The following is a 23,365-nucleotide window of genomic DNA, read 5'->3' on the forward strand; positions in this document are numbered from 1 at the left end:
GAATTTTTCAGTGAATGGTGTAAAAGGGACATTATTAGCACTTTTGATCTGTTTAAAAGTGATATTCAGGAAAGAATAGTGGTTTCATTTATGACTGTTGCTTAAAGTCACTGTGATATTGTGACGACAACGTGAGATTCGATCTCACGACCGACGTAGGAGAGGCTAAGTCGACCGTGTTTTGGGCGGGTTGCGCGCGCATCTCGTCCTTGCGGAGAGAAGAAAGGGGAAAGAGTGATCGAGGCGGAGAGGAGGGCTCCGGATTGTTCGAGTGCTTTCTCTGGAGTGCTATCTGGACGCGCGTCGAAAAATCGCGAACTCGATTTTTCCAGCTACGTCGCTGTGGTTATAAAAGAAGACACGCGAGTGAACTCGGACAGTGTGATTCATGATTAGTTCAGTTAGTAATCCAGTCAACAGAGCAAGCCAGCCAGTCTTGTGTACCGGAGTTCGACTTGAGTGTGCGTCCGCAACTGTGTGAGCATTAGAAGGCCTGAGTTCGAGTGCAGTGGACCGCAGTTGGAGGGACCTGAGTTCGGGTGCAGTGGACCGCAGTTGGAGGGACATGAGTTCGAGTAGAGCGGATCATCTCTGAAGGTCTGTGGTTCGAGATACTGTGAACTTGAGTGACTGAGCTAGAAGAGCTGTGAAATGAGAACTGACAGTTCTGATTTGTAAATAGTGCTTTGTAAATATCAGTTAAGATTAACAGTTCATTGTTGTTCGTAATAGTCCAAGTAAAATTGTCATTGTCGTCTGTGGAGTGCACTAACGGATACTGTGTTACTGTGTGGAGAGCAAATCCTATTGTTGAGATAATAAAATTACATTGTTGTTTAGTTATAAAGTTACAATATTTTCTTGAATATGAAAGATGACAGAGTAGAAGAAATTCCATAATTAATAACTATTCAAAGGTGTTGAACGGGAGAAAACATTTCAAACCAATTATCGAGAAAAGTGAAAAGAAGTCATGAAGAGTTAGTCCTAAGTCTAAAAGTGGCAAAATAACATAAAGAATTTAAATTCGAGACGAATTAGGATAAGAACCCTAGGTTGTCAACATCCATCTATTAAAAATATAAAATATAAGCTGATTTATTATTATTATTGTTATTATTATCATTATTATTATTATTATTATTATTATTATTATTATTATTATTATTATTATTATTATTACTGTTTCGGTTGAGGAAAAAGATTTCCACTTAATTAACAACACTGGTGTCTGGCCAGTCGGGTGTCTTATCGCACCCTTCTATGGTAAATTAAAAGCGGAGCAACACTATGCTTCTACTGCTAGAGAACCTAAGGGATCCAATGAGAATGCCTCTTAGTGTTACCATCGATATACAATGTATAGTTCAAGCAATCATCTTGAAATATATTATCAAAACGTTAGAGGATTAAACACTAAAATAAATTAATTTTTCGAAAATGTTGTTAGTAATGGTGACACACTATTATCTGTTTCACAGAAACATGGCTTCAAGAGCTTGTTGAGTATAATAATTTATTCCCTAATTATTATACCATTTTTCGTGGTGATAGAAAATTTGAGGATACCAATAAAACTCGTGGTGGTGGTGGTGGTGGTGGTGGTGATGGTGGTGGTGGTGGTGGTGGTTGTGGTGGTGGTGGTGGTGTCTGAATAGCTGTCAACAATCAAATGCCTGTAGTATATCAGAGACATGACTTAGAATTCGTTAGCGAGTGTGTGTGGATTCAGTTTCCTATGGCAGACGGATTCAATTTGTTAATTGGTAATCAATACTTTCCACCCGATACTGGTCCAAAGTTTCTAAAATCTTATCTAAATTTTCTTCAAAATCATCTAGATACACACAATAATAGAGTAGTTTTTCTCGGCGATTTTAATACTCCTGGTATGAATTGATCATCTGGTTGTTGTGCTAATAACATCCATTACTACTCCAAAATTAAGACTCAAGAGTTATTTTCATCTTCTTGCTTTCTTCGATTGAAACAAGTAAATTCAACAGTTAATAACAAAAACTTACTTGATCTTCTACTTACAAATTTAACCGAGACTGAGGTCAATCTGGCCACTCACTCACTAGTTTTGAAGGATGACTATCATCCTCCCTTAACAATAACTCTTGAAGTCACACTAAATTTTTCTTCCTAGAATCAACAAAATTCTTTCCCAAATTGTTCTCAAGGTGATTACTTGAATTTATACTATATAATTACGATTGGTCCTGTGTTTATCAAGCTGTTGATGTTAATGATGCAGCTAGCTCACTATGTTCAGTAGTTAATAGTGTCATATCCCAGGCAGTTCCTGTCACTAGAATCAAAAGGTCTAGTTATCCACAATGGTTTTCTAACACTTGACGTAAACTTATTAGAAAGAAAGATCATGCACATAAAAAATATAAAAAATTCAAAACTGAATTTTATTATCAAACATTTTCCTACAATACAAAACTTGTGAAATCTAAAATTAAATCGGATAAATTATCATGGCTTCAAAGTACTTTGAATATCTTAAAACGGAACCAAAAAAGTTTTGAAAACATGTTGAATCATTCGGAAGACAGATAATTATCCCTCTTAATTAATTCTTAACGATAAACACATCACAGATCAAGAATTAGACATTGTCAATGCTTTTGCTGATCACTTCAAATCTGTTCAGACTAAACATAGCCGTACATATGAAAACATTATTACGAATATAACCGACTCATTACCTATACCTAAAGTAACACATAATGACGTTCGTAAAGCAATTAAAGAACTGAAACCAACTAAAGCAATTGGCGCTGAATGTATTGCAAATTTTATAATTAAAGGATGCCCTGATATATTTACTCCTCTTTTAGCCCATATATTTAATTTTAGTTTGAAAAATGGTGAATCTCCCTCATTATTGAAACAAGCTGTAATTATTCCTATATTTAAAAATGGTAAAAGAAACAATGTCAGAAACTACAGACCTATCTCGATCCTAAATAACTTAAAAAAAATTGAAACCATTATTCACAGACATATATCCTTTTATGTGAAAAACAAGCTCAATTCTTCTCAACATGGATTTACTAAAACTAAATCTACTGTCACTAACCTGGTCACATATCTAAATCAAATTGTACCAATAATTGAAACGCAGGGACAAACTGATTCAATACTGTATATTTCGATTTCAGTAAAGCTTTTGATGTAGTTCCGCACTATATCCTTCTTCTATATCATGAGACCCCTGTTATTTTATGTCTTCAGGATACACACCTCCGACCTGAACACTCCCTGATTATCTCCGGATACAATGTTCACCGGTACGATCATCTTGCTGGTCTTCAGGCCAATGGAGGTTGTGCCTTCCTACTCCGCCAAAGTACGTTTTCCTCTGTCATCAATATTAACACTCCTATCAATGCATAGCCGCTAGAGTACCTTTACCTACCATTCAGTTTTCAATAGTCTGTGTGTATATGCCCCCAAATACTCCTTTCACAGTGGATGAAATTCAACATATTCTGATGCAGGTACCTGCTCCATATCTGTTAGTGGGGGATTTCAATGCATCCCACCACTCTTGGGGCTCAAATTCCGATGATGACAGAGGAAATAAAATAGCAGAGGTATGTACCCGTCTAAATCTCAATACCCTGAATTCCGGGGCAGCAAGACACCTATCCTTGGCTTACGGTACTTTCTCCGTGATAGATATCTCCATTTGTAGCCCAGTTTTCTCCACGTATTTCGAGTGGTCAGTGATTCACGACCTACATGGTAGTGACCACTAACCCCTTCCTATGCGTGGACTGGGTCGGATTTTCGGAGTCCATTTCATTCGATGATAACGGACATGAAAGTGTCGACTACGTTGAAGAACATTTCTCAAATGTGGTTATTAAGTCAGCAGAATTATCTATCCCCCGGTCGTCCTGCAGGCCAAAACGTTTCTCTGTCCCTTTGTGGACGGGTGCCAACAGAGCCGCAATCCAAGACCGCAAACGTGCCTTGCGCCAATTTGAACGTCATCGGACCCAAGAAAATTTTGTCCAGTTTAAACGTCTTCGAACCAAAGCTCGTCGCACTGTGGATGCTAAGAAGACGTCCTGGGCAAACTACGTCACTTCATTGAAAAAGAACGTCCCAGGTAACACCGTATGGGACAAAGTCCGCCGAATAATGAGGAAACGAAGTTCTCTAATTCCGGGCCAACTAAACAATGGAGTAGCCTAACGACCACCAGTCCCATAGAAATTGCTGAAATATTCGCTAGCTCATTTGTACAGATGAGCAGTTCTAATAATTATGACCCGGAATTTCTAAAAATCAAAGATGCTGCGGAAAAACGAAACCTCAATTTTAAATCAGATAACACAGAGTATTACAATACACCGTTTACATCCGAGGAGCTAGAGGCAGCACTAGACACATACCCTGACACCTCTCCTGGCCCTGATAACATCCATAACCTCATTCTTCACCATCTCCCACAAGCTGGCGAATCCTTCCTGCTGAGAATGTACACTTAGCGGCAAAAAGAATGGGACGACTCTTGGTCGATAGAAATGCTAAGTTCTATCGCGCGGTTCACTCGTGTAAACGTAACCAACTGCAAGGCATTGCTGTGGTGTCTCTTCATTGAAAGTCGTCCGTCTATAATGGAGTAAACCTTACGAGCAGTGGGTGGCTCAGTGCTAAGAAGTCTGACATACATATTAGAGGTTGTGAGTTCGCCTCCCGGTACGGTAAAATCGTTATTTTTTTATTTCAACTTTTACTTAATTTATTAGTTTAAATGTGAAATGACATTTGTTAACAAACTTCGTTATGCCTGCCTTGTAAAAATATTACTGCCCATCACCTACCAACTTCTTCAATAGACCAATGCCGTAACAACTTACGCTACTATGTTAATATCGGTTCGGCATAATATTCATATTCGCTCCGGTTGATTTTGTATTTATTAATTTTATTATTATTTCACCCTTCAAGGGCCTTGATCAACCCGCCATTCGATTTGATTACATATTTTAGACTCTTAAACAAAATACAGCAAATTTAAATGGTTTAATTATGTGTTACCTGGTGAACTATGGCTTTGACGAGGCAAGCATGCTCAATGTTATGTCTCTGGAACTTAGAAATTGTCGCCGGCCCACTCTTTTTGCCGCTAAGTGTACAACAAGATCTGGACTGAGGGCATATTTCCATCTGCCTGGCATTCCGCTATTGTAATTCCACCCCAGAAACCAGGAAGGGATCCATCTTTACCTGGGAGCATTAGACCAATTTGTCTCACCAGCTGTGTGTGTAAGGTTATGGAAAAAAATGATAAGTAAACGCCTGATTTAGGTACTCGATTCGGAAAACCCATTATCTAATATCCAATATGCTTTCCGTAAGCACAGATCAACTGCAGACCGTCTTATCCGGCTAGAGACCGCCATTAGAGATGCTTTCCTCAAGAAGGTCTTCTTTGATCTAGAAAAGGCTTACGATGCCATATGGCGTTATGGAATTCTACAAACTCTGCATGATTGGGAACTTCGTGATAGTCTACCAACGTTTGTTGCGAAGTTCATGGCAGAGCGGTATTTCCGAGTAGGCACCACTCTTTCTAACGAATATCTTCAAGAAAACGATGTTCCGCAGAGGTCTGTATTCTTTTCTATCAGTGGAATTGCCCACTCTGTGGGTGGACTAGTATTATCTCTGCTGTACGTCGAAGACTTCAGTTTATATTACAGCTCCCGATATCTTCCATCTATCGGTCGACAGTTGTAACTGGTCATCAATGTATTGTCAGCATGGGTTCTTCGCAATGGGTTTAAATTCTCCACTCTGAAAACGCAGTGTGTCTACTTCTACAATCAACGTGAGCTGTATCCACATTCTGAACTGCGTCTTAATGAAGTGAAGTTGCAATATACAAACACTGCGAGATTTTTGGGCCTTATCATTGATTCTAAATTAACGTGGGAAGCGCATATATGTGATTTCAGAAGGCGTTGTGAAAAATCGTTAAATATTTTACGCCTTTTTTTCAGGGGTTCGCTGGGGTGTAGACCGCATAGTGCTTTTACGTCTTTATCGTGCTCTTAATCGATCAAAGCTGGATTATGGCTGTTTTATTTACGGCTCAGCAAATAAATCGAAGTTACGTCTCTTAGACACTATCCATTATCATGGAATACGGCTCGCTACAGAGGTCTTCCGAACGAGTCATATAAAGAGCCTGCTAAGCGTAAGAACCATCGCTGTATCGGCGACGTAATGTCCTGTTGTGCTCATATGCGGTTAAGCTTCGCTCATATCATGAGTACAATTCTTACGACTCCTTTCACCATTCGTCTCTTTACGACCGATACAGTGAAAATCCACGGAGACTTCGTCCAGCAGGTGTGTGGTTTCGAGAACTGCTCTCTGAGCTCGACACCCGCCTGCCAACAGTTCGCACACTGGAATATACGACCACTCCACCGTGGATTATGCGACGTCCCATTTTTGATATAAGTCTGAGCCGAAGTTTTAAGAATTTACACCAAATTTTGATTATAGACTTCGTTTTAGTGAACTTTTATCACGATATCCAAATTGTTCTTTAATTTTTACTGACGGATCCCGGATAAATGAATATGTTGGTTGTTTCTTTGTTGCAAATTGACAGATATTTAAATATAAATTGAGCCAATACACTAGTGTTTTTTAGCTGAAATATAGTCTTCTTACAGACATTTATTGTTTTAATTAGAGAACCCCGGGGCAAATTCCTTATCTGCTCCGACTCTTTAAGCGCCATTCATCCCTGCAGTGTCTCAGTTCTGATGATCCGCTTGTGTTGAGAACCCAGGAACTTTTCCACACTCTCCTAAGCAATGTTTCTGAGATTGAAGTAGTGTGGATTCCGGATCATTTTGGCATCCTTGGTAACGAAGCAGCGGATGCTGCAGCAAAAGACGGTGCTATGAATGGATATGAGGTGTATTGGCGCGAGAGGTGGCAAGATATTCAGATTTACCTGAAACATACAATATGGTGGCAATGGGAAGGAGAATGGTCTGCACAAGAGGGAAACAATTTACGGAGTATAAAGGATACTGTTCGAGTTTGGGATTCGTCCACAAGAGCGTCACAACACGAAGAGATTTTACTTACCCGGTAGAGGATTGGCCAGTGTCATCTGACACATGGCCAACTCCTACGTGGCGAGCCTCAGCCGGAGTATGATACAGGCTGTGTTCCACTTACGGTGGAACATTTTTATTGCATTGTAGAAAATATGACCGTCGGCAATATGGAATTCGGCCGACTCTACGTGACGCTCTTGGAAATGATTTTAATTGTACAAATGCAGTTCTGAGGTTTTATCGAATACAGGACTTGACAGGGTATTTAGTTTTTTACTGTTCCATTTTACTTATCCTCCGAACCCTTTACAACCGTAGGTTACATTTGTTGTGTAGTATATGTTTTTAACAAACTTAATATTTCGGACCTTTTACATCCGAATATTATATAAAATTTTATTGTTTTAAATGCGCCAGATAATTTATCTCTGGTGATATGTTTTATTGTTTTATTGCTTCCTTTTAAATACAGTACTACCTAGGTTATGAGAACTGCTCACTTTTAAAATTTCTTAAAAACACCTTGTGGAGACTGCATTTGTGTACCTCGTTTTTACTGTGACAACGTGTTTTAGTTCCGTGTTAGCTTTCAGTTTATTGTATTGCTTGTTTTTAATTTTGAAGAATTTTAGATAAGGGCGCAAATAGCCAGAGTAGCTAACGCGCCCTTTTTAAACCCCACTAAATAACTAACTAACTAACTCTAACATATTATTCCTTTGAGATTATAAAAAGAGAGAGATTGTGTGTGCGTGTAATACATAAGACGAAATTGTCTTCTTATTTATATGCATCACAATAACTAGGTCGTTGCATCTATAATTCACTAAAACAAAATAAACTATTTTAATAGTAACATTATTCGTAAGGAAACAAAAGAATCTAATATTGTTGCGAAATGCGCAGTAGGAAAGTATGTCACAAATTTGTCCTCTTTTAACGTTTATGCTCGAATGTCAAATTAATAAAATGTCGAAAATTTCTAGATCTCGCGTCAGTTGCTTAGCAACGGTAATGAGTTAAGTTACACTATTCTGACGTCACTTGCTTAGCAAAGGATCAGACTCTCACATTGAAATGGTGCTCGTTAGATGGATAAACTTATTTTACTACATAAATTATATTTCTTAATCATTTCTCATATCGCAGATCCATATTACTAGCTTTTCAACAAACCAATCCAGATTAAACATAGTCGTTCCATGTATTCATAAATACTTGTACACATATAAGAGTATTGTGTATATTCAATGGCGAAATAAAGCAGATTTTTTTAACTTGCTTATTTAACGACGCTGTATCAACTACTAGGTTATTTAGCGCCAATGGAAGTGGTGATAGCGAGATGGTATCTGGCGAGATGAGGCCGAGGATTCGCCATAGACTACCTTCATGAAATTCGCCTTACGGTTGGGGAAAACCTTTCAAAAAAACCCGATTAGGTAATCAGCCCATGCGGGGATCGATCCCGCGCCCGAGCGCAACTCCGGATCGGCAGGCAAGTGCTTAGTCGGCTGAGCTACGCCGGTGGGTATAAAGTATAATCATTAATAATGCAACATATAAAACTTACTGTATTGCATTTATTTCACTCTCAATCATGTTCACAATTTTTTATAAACAAGAACCTTCTTCCTGACACATATTAGGCCTGGTGACTAATTAAGAACATAGTCCTTGAAAATCTTTAGGATGAAAAGAATGAAATTTACGAGAGGGGGCACTATGGTTCAGCACTACGACCTGTTACGATCTATTGCGCTAACCCTCGAGCTAGTCGCATTCCCAAACCCATACTGACTGACTACACTAAAGTTCGCTGCGTACCCAGGTTTCGAGCAGACAACCCCTCTCGTTCCTCGCCTAGTGATAGGTTGGAAGTCTGACCACTCAGCCACCGCAGGGATTCTTTGAAAATCTAAACATCACAATAACACCCAACGAGAGCATGAACGTTCCATGCAAATACAGGGATCCTATAAATTCCACGTCACTTTTTTTTTCGTTTATTCACACTCTATGCCTTCGTTTATTTCTTTCTTTTGTTTGCTTCCTACATATGATCACATGCTTGCAGGAGAGCCGTTGAGATGTTTCGAATACATCGCGTGGGCTCCCAGCCAACCTCGGAATAGCCTTCCAAAGGAAGACTGCGTGGCATTGGACAATAACAAGCTATGGAGAGTGATGAAGTGCTCGATCCAATTACCCTTCCTATGCGAACTTTGGCCAGGCGGAGACCAGCCTATTGGCACTGCCACCAGACTGACGGAGTGCGCCGCTATGGAAGGTAAGAGATCGATCCGTTACATGAGTGAGTGAGTGAGTGAGTGAGTGAGTGAGTGAGTGAGTGAGTGAGTGGAGAAATATTAAAAGGTATGCGAAAACGCGTCCTTGTAAGGGAGTTTGGGGCTCAGAAAAACTGAATATGTGAGCTCCAGGCCTGTTGACCACTTGTCTCATTCCGAGTTTCGTTGCTCCACTGAAGGAATCCTAGAGAAAAATTTGAAAGTATCACTTTTCCGTTGCACAGTCGACACTTTGGTGCAAAGGAACACTTTGGATGAAAGTGTACTTCCGACTACACTTTGAGCCCAAAAGCGTCACTTTGCAGAAAAATGGCGGACGTCTTGGAAGTTGTCGAATTATTTATTAGAACGTGCGGAAGAGGTAGAACAATTAGTGGACAATGTACGAAAGCGCTACATTAGAGATAAGCCTAAAGACAATCCCGTGAAATTTTATAATGATATAGAATTTTAAAAAACGGTTCCAATTTGATAAAGAAATGTTATTGAGATTGCTTATCTTTTCAATGACCGGTTGACAAAAACGAATAATAGAGGTTTGCCAGAGCCTCCAATAATACAGTTGTTGACTACATTAAAATTCTATGCTACAGATATGTACCATACACTAATATCTATAATATTATAGTTCAGGTATTTCTGTAGTAACATTCGTATATTTATAACCTCAATTCGATGAAGTGATATGTAGATAGATTTGCTTATATAACCTACTTTTTATTACTGAAACGAATTTTTTAACTTAAATAATATTAAACTAATTTCAATCTAATGTAGGCAAACTATCTTAAATTAGCATTGAGAGAACTCACGTGCCTGCCTTCTAAAAAGTTCCATAATTATATTGGGTTTAAAATGGTTTTGATTTTTGTTGACTATCTGTATTTTGAGATAAGATTTATCTTGATGTTAATATAATCATTACTGTTTTGATAATATATATTTTCATGCCAGTAAGCAATACATCAGATATGGCTGCTTCTGCTGACATACTGTCTCTAGTTCATGTGCAATCATAACCTCACCATGAAAAGAGATCTCATACTATTAGGCCTATTTTGTTTTGCATTGTAGAAAAATTTGGCATTCAAAATATTTCTGAAGAGCAGGCAGTAATGGAAACGAGGGAAAGAAAATAATAATAATAATAATAATAATAATAATAATAATAATAATAGCAGTAGTAATGTGTTTATTTCATTCTTTTTTTACTTCTATTCACTATTCACGAAAAAGACAAAAATGAAAATAAAGGAAATAAAACAATATATCAATGAAGCAGATACGTATAAAACCTAACCTAAAGATATAAATTTAATATATAGGGGAAGTCGGGGGAATATGGGCACCTTAGTACTATTTCGGGTGCATATCTCTCAGTTTTATTTTCTAATAATTAATTTTACAGCTGGGATATGTTTCTGACCAATTTAGCTATATTATATAAGAATCCTGACTGCTTACTCCTAAACGTATGCAAGTAAAACTGGAAAATGCAAGTTAATGTGTTTGGCCATATTCCCCCGAGTGTGGGGGTAAAATGGGACTTCAATGATGTGAATCACAGTCAACTGAAAGAAGTGAAAAAATACTTAAAATACTTGAAAATATAACTGTATTAACTATAATATATATTGTATATGCAATTTGTGATGGTTATTGAGTAACGCCTTTGGCAGATGATGTGACTCTTTGGCGATGAATGACGTTTGGAGATTCTAAGATATTTGAATCAGTGGAAGGAATTGTATGAATTGTAGGTCAGTCAGCTAATGCTCTGTGCCAATGTTAGCATAATCAGGAATGACATTCATGTGCAGTGGAAAAGAGCCTGAGGCTCGGAAGGCATTTACAGCCAGACATACATTGACACATATGTTCCATGCTTTTTTGACAATGGAAGCACACTCGACCTTCGAAAAGGTCTCCTAGTTGCCAGAAGAAATCTGTAGCACCACTGTTGTAAGCTTTCTTCAGAGGACCAAACAGACTCTTATCTGCTGATTGAAGCCAGGCTGTGGTGTGTGGAGGAAGACAAAATATGCTTACTGATGTTGAAATTAACAACGAAGTTCTTGATTATTGAGAAAAATATAAGAGGTGTAATCATTAAATTCCGAGATTATGTCTGCTGTAGGCGAAGGGATCACGTGATTGACACGCGTGCGCAGCAGTGACACTAGACGACCTTGAAGAGACACAAAACAAAGTTTCGAAGGGCTATCTTCTTTGAGACCCGTGTTACACAAGATTTTGTCAGCACGTGCATCCGCGCATTTGCGAAATCATGATGTACTCTAAACTGAAGCGGAGAGCCAACTTCAAATTCTTTGGGAAATCGGCAACGTAACCCATGGAATGTTGAAGCAAGCCTACGGAATGAAGCAGTGAGTCAGGCGAGGTGCTTTGAGTGGTATTCGCATTTCAGAAATGGCAGAACATCGCTGAGGGACGATGAGAGGCCAGGTCGACCACACACGTGCAACACTGTCGAAAATGTCGAAAAATTTTGACAAATTGTGCATAATGATCCTCACGTCCATTTTGAATATGAACGACCACAATTCTGGACAAAGAACAAATGGATGCTCCATGACGACACTGCACCAGCTCACAGAGCTCTCGCATCACTCCAGTTTTGCACCCGTAATAAGATGGCCGTCGTTCCTCACCCCCGTATTCACCAGATTTGACCACCAGCGATTTTGTTTGTTTCCGAAGATGAAATTCAAGCTAAAGGGTCACCGTTTTGTCACTGTGGAGGAGATCCAACGGGAATCGAAAAGATGCTTGACAGGTTTCAAGAACGCGACTTCCAGGAGGCATTCCAAAAATGGCAGACACGTTGGGATCAGTGTATAGCTGCCCAAGTGGACTACCTTGAAGGGGATGACAGCCACATTTAAATGAGGTAATTTTATTTCCACTTATGAGACAGGTCTCGGAATTTAATTATTACAACTCCTATCTCCGTTAATGTAGGCAGACTGCTTGTTGAAGTACACCTTGCTGACAGCAGAGTCCACACCTGTGGAGTAACGGTTAGCGCGTCTAGCCGCGAAACCAGGTGGCCCGGGTTCGATTCCCGGTCGGGGCAAGTTACCTGGTTGAGGTTTTTTCCGGGGTTTTCTCTCAACTCAATATGAGCAAATGCTGGGTAACTTTCGGTGTTGGACCCCGGACTCATTTCACTGGCATTATCACCTTCATCTCATTCAGACGCTAAATAACCTAAGATGTTGATAAAGCGTCGTAAAATAACCTACTAAAATAAAAAAAACTGACAGCAGACAGTTGTTGTTTCAGTCATTATTGTCCTCACTCCTTTTATAATGATACTTGGAGGAAAGTAATTCCCTGCTGCATTGAAGCAACCCACAAGGGTAATGGTTTTTCCCTTTTCTTTAGGGTAAATGCAATGCACCACTTTGTGTTCTTTGGGTTCAATGACATCTTTCGACCTTGTAATCATTTGTAGGCCATTTTCATCAAGATTGAAGAGTAATTTTTATGAAGTGTAATGCTTGCCCATATTCCCCCGAACATTAGCGCCCACATTACCCCGACATGTAGGGTTTCCTTTCAACAGTTGGCACTACCATAAACTATTCATAAAACAACGTCTGACGCAATAGAACGGTAGTTCAAGATGGGTATTCTGTATCTATATTATTAGATTTAAACTATTTTCTAAAGTGCATGTGTAATCTATTGCGTATAACATATTGCGACAGCGACGTGAGATTCGAACTTACGACCAGAGTCCCGCAAGAGAGCAGATCGCGCGGGCTTCACGGAGCACTGATGGACGGCGCGGCGGAGAGAGGGGAAAGGGCCCACGCGACGAGGGGAGATCGCGCGCGCAGCTGCTTACGGAGGGAAGGGGGAACGGACCTTCCCGACTCTTCGAGAAGTCCGTCGAAGTGGAGATATCCAGATAATTCTCTGCACAGCTGTAGAAATTTCTCGCAACTATGATTTCGCTATAAAAGAAGAAACGCCAGCGAACTCGAGTAGTTTTTCAGTTGATTAGTCAGCCAGTCAGTGAGAAAGCCAGAGCAAGCAAGCCAGTCTTGTGTACCGGAGTTCGACTCGAGTGTGCGTCCGCAACTGTATCAGCATCCGAAGGCCTGAGTTCGAGTGCAGTGGACCAGTTGGAGGGACCTGAGTTCGAGTGCAGTGGACCGCAGTTGGAGGGACCTGAGTTCGAGTGCAGTGGACCGCAGTTGGAGGGACCTGAGTTCGAGTACAGTGAACTGTCTCTGAAGGTCTGTGGTTCGAGATACTGTGAACTCGAGTGACTGAGCTAGAAGAACTGTGAACTGAGAACTGATAGTTCTGATTTGTAAATAGTGTTTGTAAATATTAGTTAAGATTAACAGTTCATTGTTGTTCGTAATAGTCCAAGTAAATTGTCATTGCCGTCAGTGGAGTGCTATAACGAATACTGTGTTGAGTGAAAATTCTATTGTTGACGAGAGCGTTTAAGGTGAATTGTAGGAAGGAATTATTGTTGTGACGAATAAATTACATTGTTGTTACTAATAAAATTCACAATATCTAAAATAAGTATTGTGAAATTTTATTATACTTGGAATCAATACTCACGTTTCAGATGGCTATTTTAACAACAATACGAGACAATACTGCACAGCGCCTTTCCCATAGCAACCATTACGATACTCTCACTTTATACTAACCGTTATTAGCAAAGAAACATAATTCGTTGCAAGAGTTTAGACGTGAAAACGTAATATTGGCCATATTCCCTACGTGCCCATATTCCCCCGAATTCCCCTATATATATAATTAAATTTATACCGTTATGTTAGGTCTTATACGTATATGCTTCATTGATATATCGTACACACACACAAAACACCTACTCAGTCCAACTTAACCTAACTATATAAACTAATAGAAGATATGTACAAAACCTAACCGAACTATATAAATCAGTGGAACGGATACATACAAAACCTAACTTAGTGACATAAATCAATGAAAAAGATATGTACAAAACCTAATCTAACTATATAAATTAATGGATCAGTTATGTATTGTACAAAACTTAACTTAACGAGTCTCCTGTCAGATAACACATATTTCGTATGAGAAAATGTCCTCTCAACTTCGACAGAGGTTATTGGAGCAAATCTAAAACATAGCATCATTATAGGATCCATTTCAACTGCAATAGAATTGTCACCTTGTAGAATTTTTTAATGTTTCTAAATTTATCAAGATCACAATTTTTCGAAAACACATTTTTACACTTTTCCCTAACTAATGAACTCTGTTTTCCTGGTACACTGTCCATTCTTTGCACTGCATCATCCACAATTTTCACTGACTTCGTCAAAGGCTGCCCTCTTTCTTGAAGCTGGCAGATCACTTGTGGCAGGAAACCAAACTCGGCCGCAATGAAAGTTAAATCATTTTTCACTTCCGAAGAATTGATAAGTTTCTTGACTGCTACAATTGAAGATGCTTCATCCTCCAGAGCGTTCACTACCTCAGTTATAGTCAGGAAGTTTGAAGCGTATTAAAGTGCCGCTGAGACCCATGTCCCCCATCTCGTTATGATAGGTTTGGGGGGGGGCAGAGGTATATTTGGTGCAATGGACTTAAATGTCAGAATTCTTGATGAGGCTTTCAGAAAGATCTTCTTAATACTGTAAATCAAATTATCACATCCAGAAATAAGCATCGTATCTCTTCTGACACTCTGTGAAAGCCGTGTGTTACGCAGGTCACGTGAAGCATGTTTGGAAATAGCACTTTTAAAGTTATTCCAGCCTTTTTCATGTATGGTGCAGCGTCACTGATGAAAAGTAACACGTCGTATTGAATTTCTTTAGGCCACAGTAACTGTAATGAATTGGTGAATAACTGCGCGATAGTTCAATTGTTAACTTTCTCCAAACACTCTGTTGTAAACAGGAATGGTTTCATTGATTCATCTTCTGAAGAATCTAATGGCCCAACAATGACATTAGTAATGAATCGACTCGCAGGATCAGGTGACTCGTCGATAGAAATCCAGATCTTATTTTTAATTTTATCTTTAATGATTTTCATCGTGTCATCGTAACATTCGCTTAAGGATAGTCTGTACTGCCTATCCCAGCAATGTAAATTTCATATAATTTAGGTGCACTTTTCTCAGGACTTACATAAGATACACATTTAAAATTTTTAAGGGTTATTCTTCAAGCATTATTGTATATAACAGGCTAAAATTACGGACTTTATCTTTTATTAAAACACATTTTCAATTTTTTCACCAAATTCAGTAACCTTAAGTAACCTTTTCGCAAACTTGACTCGCTAGACACAGATTCGTTCGTATACTTCTCCAAAAACTATCTTAATGTGAGATTCTGTAATTTCCACAAAGAGATTTCGGCAGCAAGAAAAGCTTTACATAAGTCGAATGCAAATTGAGATTTTCGACTCTACGTTGCAATTACTGTTGGAAGGAAAAAAATCTTCTTTCCTGTAGCCTTGGAAAGTGCATGTTTGTGTTTAGTTGTATAGGTCTCGCAAGTACGGATTATACCGACGGAAGGAATGCGAATCAAACTGCGATAAGGAAGAGCGGGCGAGAGGAAAGGTCACGAGATAACTTAAATGATATTCAAGAGTACAGTCGGAAGAGAAATAACATCGATAGAATCAGTCTTGCGTTGTGATAGTTACATTATGACTTTAGTTTGTTCCATTGCATGTGAATACGTGTCTTGTATCGCACAGTATTATTATTTCATTCGTAAACATATGTTGCGCGTTTAATTAGCTTCGAATTTTTCTCTTGCTACGTTCTTTATTTCCACAGCGATGTCTTCATCTGTTCATCTTCTTGCAAGAGACAGTACTTCCATCGGCTCTCTCCTCTCTCCCCTCGGCGTGACTACACACACACGTCAAAACAGACAGCAACGCCACCATTGGTTTTCGGTAATCGTTTCCTGCGCGAGCTACTGTACTCCAACCAGGGGAAAGTCTCAGGGGAATGAGACGCAGCGGGGTAATGCTGTGAATGAATGTTGATGTCATAAGATGTCATAAGGTCACATACGTGGGTACACATATCTCTATTGGCTAATTCTCACAGCACAAACGATAACACTGATACACACATACTTATACTACCCTAGTTACAAAATTAGATCTCTGTTAATCTCCTGATATTTTAATCCCTTCATACAGGAAATAACATTTGCAGAAGAGCGCATGCTTTTAAAATGACGTCATAACGGTAATATTATCTATCTACTTTGCTCCAATAGATGACGCAATAGTAAGCACATTCCTTTCAAGGTTAATCTCCTGGTTGGAGAACAGTATATAGGTCTCGCAAGTACGGATTACCGACGGAAGCAATGCGAATCAAACACTGCGATAAGGAAGAGCGGGCGAGAGGAAACTTCACGAGATAACTTGAATGCTATTCAAGAGTACAGTCGGAAGAGGAATAACATCGATAGAATCAGTCTTGCGTTGTGATAGTTATGTACATTACGACTTTAGTTTGTTCCATTGCATGCGAATACGTTTCTTGTATCGCACGGTATTATTATTTCATTCGTAAACATATGTTGGCGTTTAATTAGCTTCGAATTTTTCTCTTGCTACGTTCTTTATTTTCACAGCGATGTCCTCATTTGTTCATCTTCTTGGAAGAGATAGTGCTTCCATCGGCTCTCTCCTCTCCCCCCTCGGCGTGCCTACATACACACGTCAAAACAGACAGCAACGCCACCATTGCTTTTCGGTAATCGTTTCTTGCGCGAGCTATACTGATATGTTGCGATATGAAATATTTATTTTTGTAGTTCACTGACTGCTCACATATTTTGCATGTAAGTACTTTACCGTCAGTACAAAATACGTCGGATCCAAAAGTATTAGCGTAACTTTGCAATTTACTGCGTAAAGGAACACCTAATTTCGGCATCTTGCTGCTAGCTACAATAACGTTGCAATGAAAACTGAAAGAAAAATAACTGTTAAAAATAGCGTTAGACCCGCACTCATTGTTGCCTTGTCAAAGAACTACAAATAATGTCCATGGCTTGTCAGTATATCTTTTCATTAATAATCTTCCTTGTATGTAATCGTGAAAACTTTTAACTAATTCAACAGTTCATAGCATAAATATACGTCAAAAAAATGACTTTCATACTCCATCGGCAAGTCTATCGTGCTATCAAAAAGGAGTGCGTTATATGGCAGTAAAAATTTTTAATAGCCTCCCTATCGATATAAAAAATGAAACTCAAAACATAAAATTATTTAGGACCAAATTAAAGAAGTACCTAATTTCTCACGCCTTCTATTCTGTAGGTGAATTCATGACATTCAATAACACTTCATAAAATTGATACTAAAACTATGTGTTGTACTAGTAGACTATATTGTAAATCTCGTCTGTATATATTTCATCTAGACTGTGACTATAAATTAAGATTTTATAATAGTATTAAGTTTTTTGACTTGTTCCATATTCTAGCTGTAAGCATGTATGAATACCATGGAATGTTAATAAATACAATACAATACAATACAACACAAGCGATAATTAAAACGCTTACTGTTATACATTTTTGCACGGTAGCACTCTTTGTTGCAAAGAGAATATGAACTGACTGAAAAGACAGTAATATACATTCGGTGAAGTCATTTTCACTGTGGCGATTATAGAAATAAATTAAAATAAACTTGCAGGCAATTTTTAATAATAAATTAATAAATAATAGATAAGTAATCAAATAAAGGCAAAAAAAGCATTTATTTTATAAATTAGGCATTTATATTTAAAAAGGCAGAAAAGAGCAACATAAAACTGTGACATTTCAATCACATGGGTATAATTCATATAGATTTTCTTTCAAAATGAAGATACATTTAACAGATTTAAAAAGGTATTCTGCCAAAGTTCCGGTCTCTGTTCATAATATTATACTTTGTAATTTATAATAGTTTTTTTACATATTTTAACGCTAGACTAGCATAAAACGTTATATGTAACACGTATATAATCTTCACTATAAACACTCCTGAAAATTAGCGCGTGAGCATGCTAAACATTCACTCGTGCCGTAATTACCAAGATTATACACCAGTTACATAAATTACTATTGCTTTAAGATTTAAGTGTGTCTAATGAACCGAATGAAATAAGCTATTAATAACAGTCAATCCTCCAATAGTGGTACTAGTGGTAATAATAATAATGATAATAATAATAATAATAATAATAATAATAATAATAATAATAATAATGTATAGAACATAATGTACTTTTAAGAAGGTAAGTAAAGAACACTGTTCTTGAACCACAGACAATTAATAATAAATTAATGGTATACTCTACATAAGCACATGAGAATATGCTGTAAGTATTGTTGTATTGTATTGTATTGTATTTATTAACATTCCATGGTATTTATACATGCTTACAGCTAGAATATGGAACAAGTCAAAAAACTTAATACTATTATCAAATCTTAATTTATAGTCACAGTCTAGATGAAATATATATAGACGAGATTTACAATATAGTCTACTAGTACAACACAAAGTTTTAGTATCAATTTCATGAAGTGTTATTGAATGTCGTGAATTCACCTACAGAATAGAAGGCGTGAGAAATTAGGTACTTCTTTAATTTGGGCCTAAATAATTTTATGTTTTGAGTTTCATTTTTTATATCGATAGGAAGGCTATTAAAAAATTTTACTGCCATATAACGCACTCCTTTTTGATAGCACGATGTTATTGTTACATATTCATCTGTATGTGAATAATGCTAAGCTTGTGGTTAATTGTCTATATTTATGCATGTATCGTGTATGCGTCTGTTTAGCGACCATGTCAAAACAACTGAATAATATATTTGTTTAAATATCTTCCCACTCCCACCAATGAATTATAATAAACTCTTCCAAGTAGGTTATGTATAAATGCGGACTCCCTTCGTGTATAGGAATGGACTTGTTCACATTTTCGAGTTTATCTCATCTGACGTGTTTCCATGGCGACTCAAGTCGAATGACATCAGTGTAATTTCCGTTTCACCAAATCCTTTCATTTTTCTTTTCTATTAATGTAGGTCGAATATAGACGTTGCAATCAAAATAATTCAAATTCAAAGTAAAAATAATTTATGATCGTCAACCAGAACAAAGTATTCTAAAGAAAACATTTTTTAATACTGACATACAGTCCCTTTACCTCAATATGACGCACGTAAACAAGATAGATTGGACGAGAACATACTGTTGAATTGATTGGAATGTTCAGATGTTGCTCAATCTTAATTTCACATGATAAAGAATGTTCACTTTTCTCTAACACTACTTTCACTCTTTATTTTCCATCACTATATTATTTTGAACACTGCAAACTTTAAAGGCGTTCTAAAGAAAATGTTAATATATTATTCGTGGGACGTTCTTCGGAGTATTTCTATAACAGCCAAAATAACTAAATCAAAAACTTTAAACTTTATATCTGTATCTAAATCGATTCAGCTTTCCAAAAGATTAAGAAGACTAAACAAAGATCGAGAAAGAATTGATTTCATCAATCATAGGCTCAAAGTACTGTACTACTTCAGAGCTCAATAATAATCGAAGATGAAGAGCAATGTGATGAATAGTGTTGACAATTAAATATACTCAAAACCCTTAAACATGCATGCGAATATGCACTATAATTATATTCACTAAAATCTGAAGAGCCGGAAAACCTATCATACTATGGGATCCCACTACGAAAAACAAAACACTAGCCATGTAATGGAAAATATTTAAATTATTGGACATAAAGAAAAACACAGTCACTTTAATTTCTTAGTTGTTGCCTTATTGGCTATTGTTAATTCAATTAAAACCAATATTTGATACAGACAATTCACTTTCTTCCGTGATTGTATGAAATTCTATGACACAATCTTCCCACTGTTTTCAGGATACAACTTGTTTCTCCTAAAATTTATTTCTACATCACATGAATTGAGTGGACAAAACCTATGATCTAGTAACACAATAGGACTAACGTTCACATTACTATTGTGTCCTTGAAGTAGGCCTATTTTGGTAATTTACCTCAACTTCTTCAGATTATCCTTCTTTACGTAGCTAACAACGCGTTTTTCGACTGAATGTGTTCAGAACTCCTTTATTTGACATGCGGAATACGTACAAACTACTGAATAGAGCGGAAAACATGTTTTTCTTCCACAAGGTAAAATGGCAAAACAACTCATCGATACATCACAAGATCCTCTATACAAGGAATATCAAAACTAATACATCAACAACTTCAATTGCCGCTTGTCAACTATACTGTACACTGAAGTCTATCCAAAAATATACACATACTCTAAAGTCGTAAGGACCACCAGTCGGCTGAGGCGCTTGCCTGCTGATCTGGAGTTGCGCTCGGACGTAGGTTCAATTCCAACTTGGGCTAATTACCTGGTTGGTTTTTTTCAGAGGCAAATGTCAGGTAACATATGGCGAATCCTCGGCCGGCCTCATCTCGCTAAATACCATCTCGATATCACCAAACTCATCGACGCTAAAAAATCAAGTAGTTGATACAGCGTCGTTACATAACCAACTAAAATAATAAATAAATAAAATCGTAAGTACCAAGCAAATAGATAAAAATTATTGTTTTTGCTCAATTTCAGTAGTTCGTACGTATTCCACAATGTAAATCAAAAAGTTATAAATTTTGTCACGAAAACGCACCTTCAACTAAAGTAAATAATAAGGGGTGGATTTCTATGACGTCATATCTTTTCCTATGGGATTGTTTCGGTTTTCAGACTGATTTAAGCTTGATTCCAAGTATTCTGAAGAAAATTTAAAGATTTTTATTGGTCATATAAATGCATATTTGGACAGTGTTTAATGTTGTAGCATATTTAGCATATATTAACGTTATATTTTTTAAATAACTGTATGCATATTTAGGTGTTTTTTAAGTTTTATAGCATATTTAGTACAAATTCGCGTCACTATTAAAAGCAAATGTATAATTCTCGAAAGAAGTATTTTAACTAAAGAAGCTCTCATTTCACTTCATGGATCAGCTATGCATAGTACTGATGATAAATCTGAAACAATTCGATATCTGGGAGTTGATTTTAGTGACAAAATATATTTAGATAAAAAGAAAATTATAACAAATTTAACACGTGATCTTAACAATCTTACACAAACTCCATTACTGAAGCCTGATCAGAAATTGAAGATTGTGAATGAATATATATGGCCTGGGCTCATCTATCCTTTGGAATGTGCTCCACTTGATCAGCTCCCTGACAGCTTCCTTAAAGATCTAGATAAAGTAATTAGAAGTGCTGTCAAAAAATATCTCTTCCTGATGATACAACTAATGACATGCTATATTCTTCTAAAAAGTACGTGGCCTAGGACTTATTAAGGCTGAATGGGAAGCCAATATTCAGCATTTTAACATCTGTAAACGACTCTCACAAGTCAGTGATGATCATCTCCTTCTTGTCAGGAATCTTGAAGAGGAGAAAAAAACTGCTCTCAAGCGCCTGAAAATTCCTGAAGCCAGCATAACACTTCGAACTACTGCTACGTGATGAATTGCGAAAGAGATCGTTTGAATCCTGGTATCAGTTACCTTGTAAGGGGAAAGGTGTAGTCATCTATGAAAAATATACAAGAGCCAATTCATGGGTCAGCACCAAAAAGAATTTGTCGTCTTCGGAATATATTAATGCAATCAAGATGTCCTGCAACCTTACTGCAGTGCGCTCCGTTCCTGGCGAGCTTTCAGCACGACCCGTTGCCGTCAACCTGGCTGCAACGAGACAGAAACTCTTGGCCACGTGTTGGGTTTTTGTCGGAAAGGAGAGTTATTGCGTAACAACAGGCATCATAGAGTCCGTGGAGCTGTCGCCTGTCTTCTTCGGAACAAGGGTTGGGAAGTTCATGAAGAGGTCCACTGTATTTCTGAAGACGACTCTCACAGAAGAGCGGATATAATAGCAATAAACAGGCAACAACAAAAGGCTATTATCACAGATCCAACTATACGCATGGAGAGAGATCTAAACCAAGCTCATCAGGTTGATCATGAAAAGAGGGCCATTTATGAACCTTGTATTCCCTACCTTAGTGCCAATTATAACATCCCTCTCTTCAATTGATCAGTGACAGGTTTATTTTTTGGTGCTTGGAGTTCTTTACCAAAATTTACATATAATTTTTTAAAACAATTATCAATATCATATTTTGAAATTCAAAAAATCATCTTGCAAATTCCCTGCAGATTATACAATTTCATTTAAACCACTCAGAAGGCCTTAATTAAGGATATGCTAATTTTAAATAAAATCTTTTATTTATAAGTATAATTTTAAAGTCATCTTCTAAGATTTTTATTTTATAATTGATAATCATTGGTGCTTAATTATTACATTTTATTTTTATAATAATGCTCATATTTCATTAATTATATTTTTATTTGCTATTAATTTCCGGATCCTCGTGGTCATCCTTCATTAAGGCCGGACGATTTATTTCTCTCTCTCTTTGCGCATTTCTCATATTTAATGCATTCATTCAAACCATAACAAGTCGTGGTAAAATGTAATAATAAGAAAGTTTTTCAGTATAGCTTTAAAATACCTATATCGCAGAAATCCAATGAAAAGAAAGTATGCACTGACTGTGGAATATGGGGTTTCGTAGTCTTCCATTGTTTGGCCCCGTGAGCGAAAACATGCTGTACAAAAAACAGGGTTTCCTTACAATTTTCAAGTGCTCGTAACTCCCTCCTCTCTCTCGGTCACTCCTTGTTTCTTCAGTATCTGTCAAACATGCTATTCTAAAGACATTTGAATTAATTTGCTTAAATATAACATTCAACTGGTTAGATATTGTACTTTAA

At 37.4% G+C, this 23,365-nt stretch overlaps 1 protein-coding gene across 1 annotated transcript in view; it reads left to right on the forward strand.

The window, feature by feature from the left end:
* LOC138694365 (uncharacterized) overlaps positions 1-23,365 on the forward strand; it is a 96,948-nt gene that overhangs the window by 71,623 nt on the left and 1,960 nt on the right. The window contains exon 5 of the mRNA XM_069818029.1: positions 9,190-9,402. Within this exon, the coding sequence (XP_069674130.1) occupies positions 9,190-9,402 (213 nt within the window). The remainder of the gene's footprint in view (positions 1-9,189; positions 9,403-23,365) is intronic.

Source organism: Periplaneta americana, chromosome 2 (assembly GCF_040183065.1).
Source record: "Periplaneta americana isolate PAMFEO1 chromosome 2, P.americana_PAMFEO1_priV1, whole genome shotgun sequence".
Lineage (NCBI taxonomy): Eukaryota > Metazoa > Arthropoda > Insecta > Blattodea > Blattidae > Periplaneta > Periplaneta americana.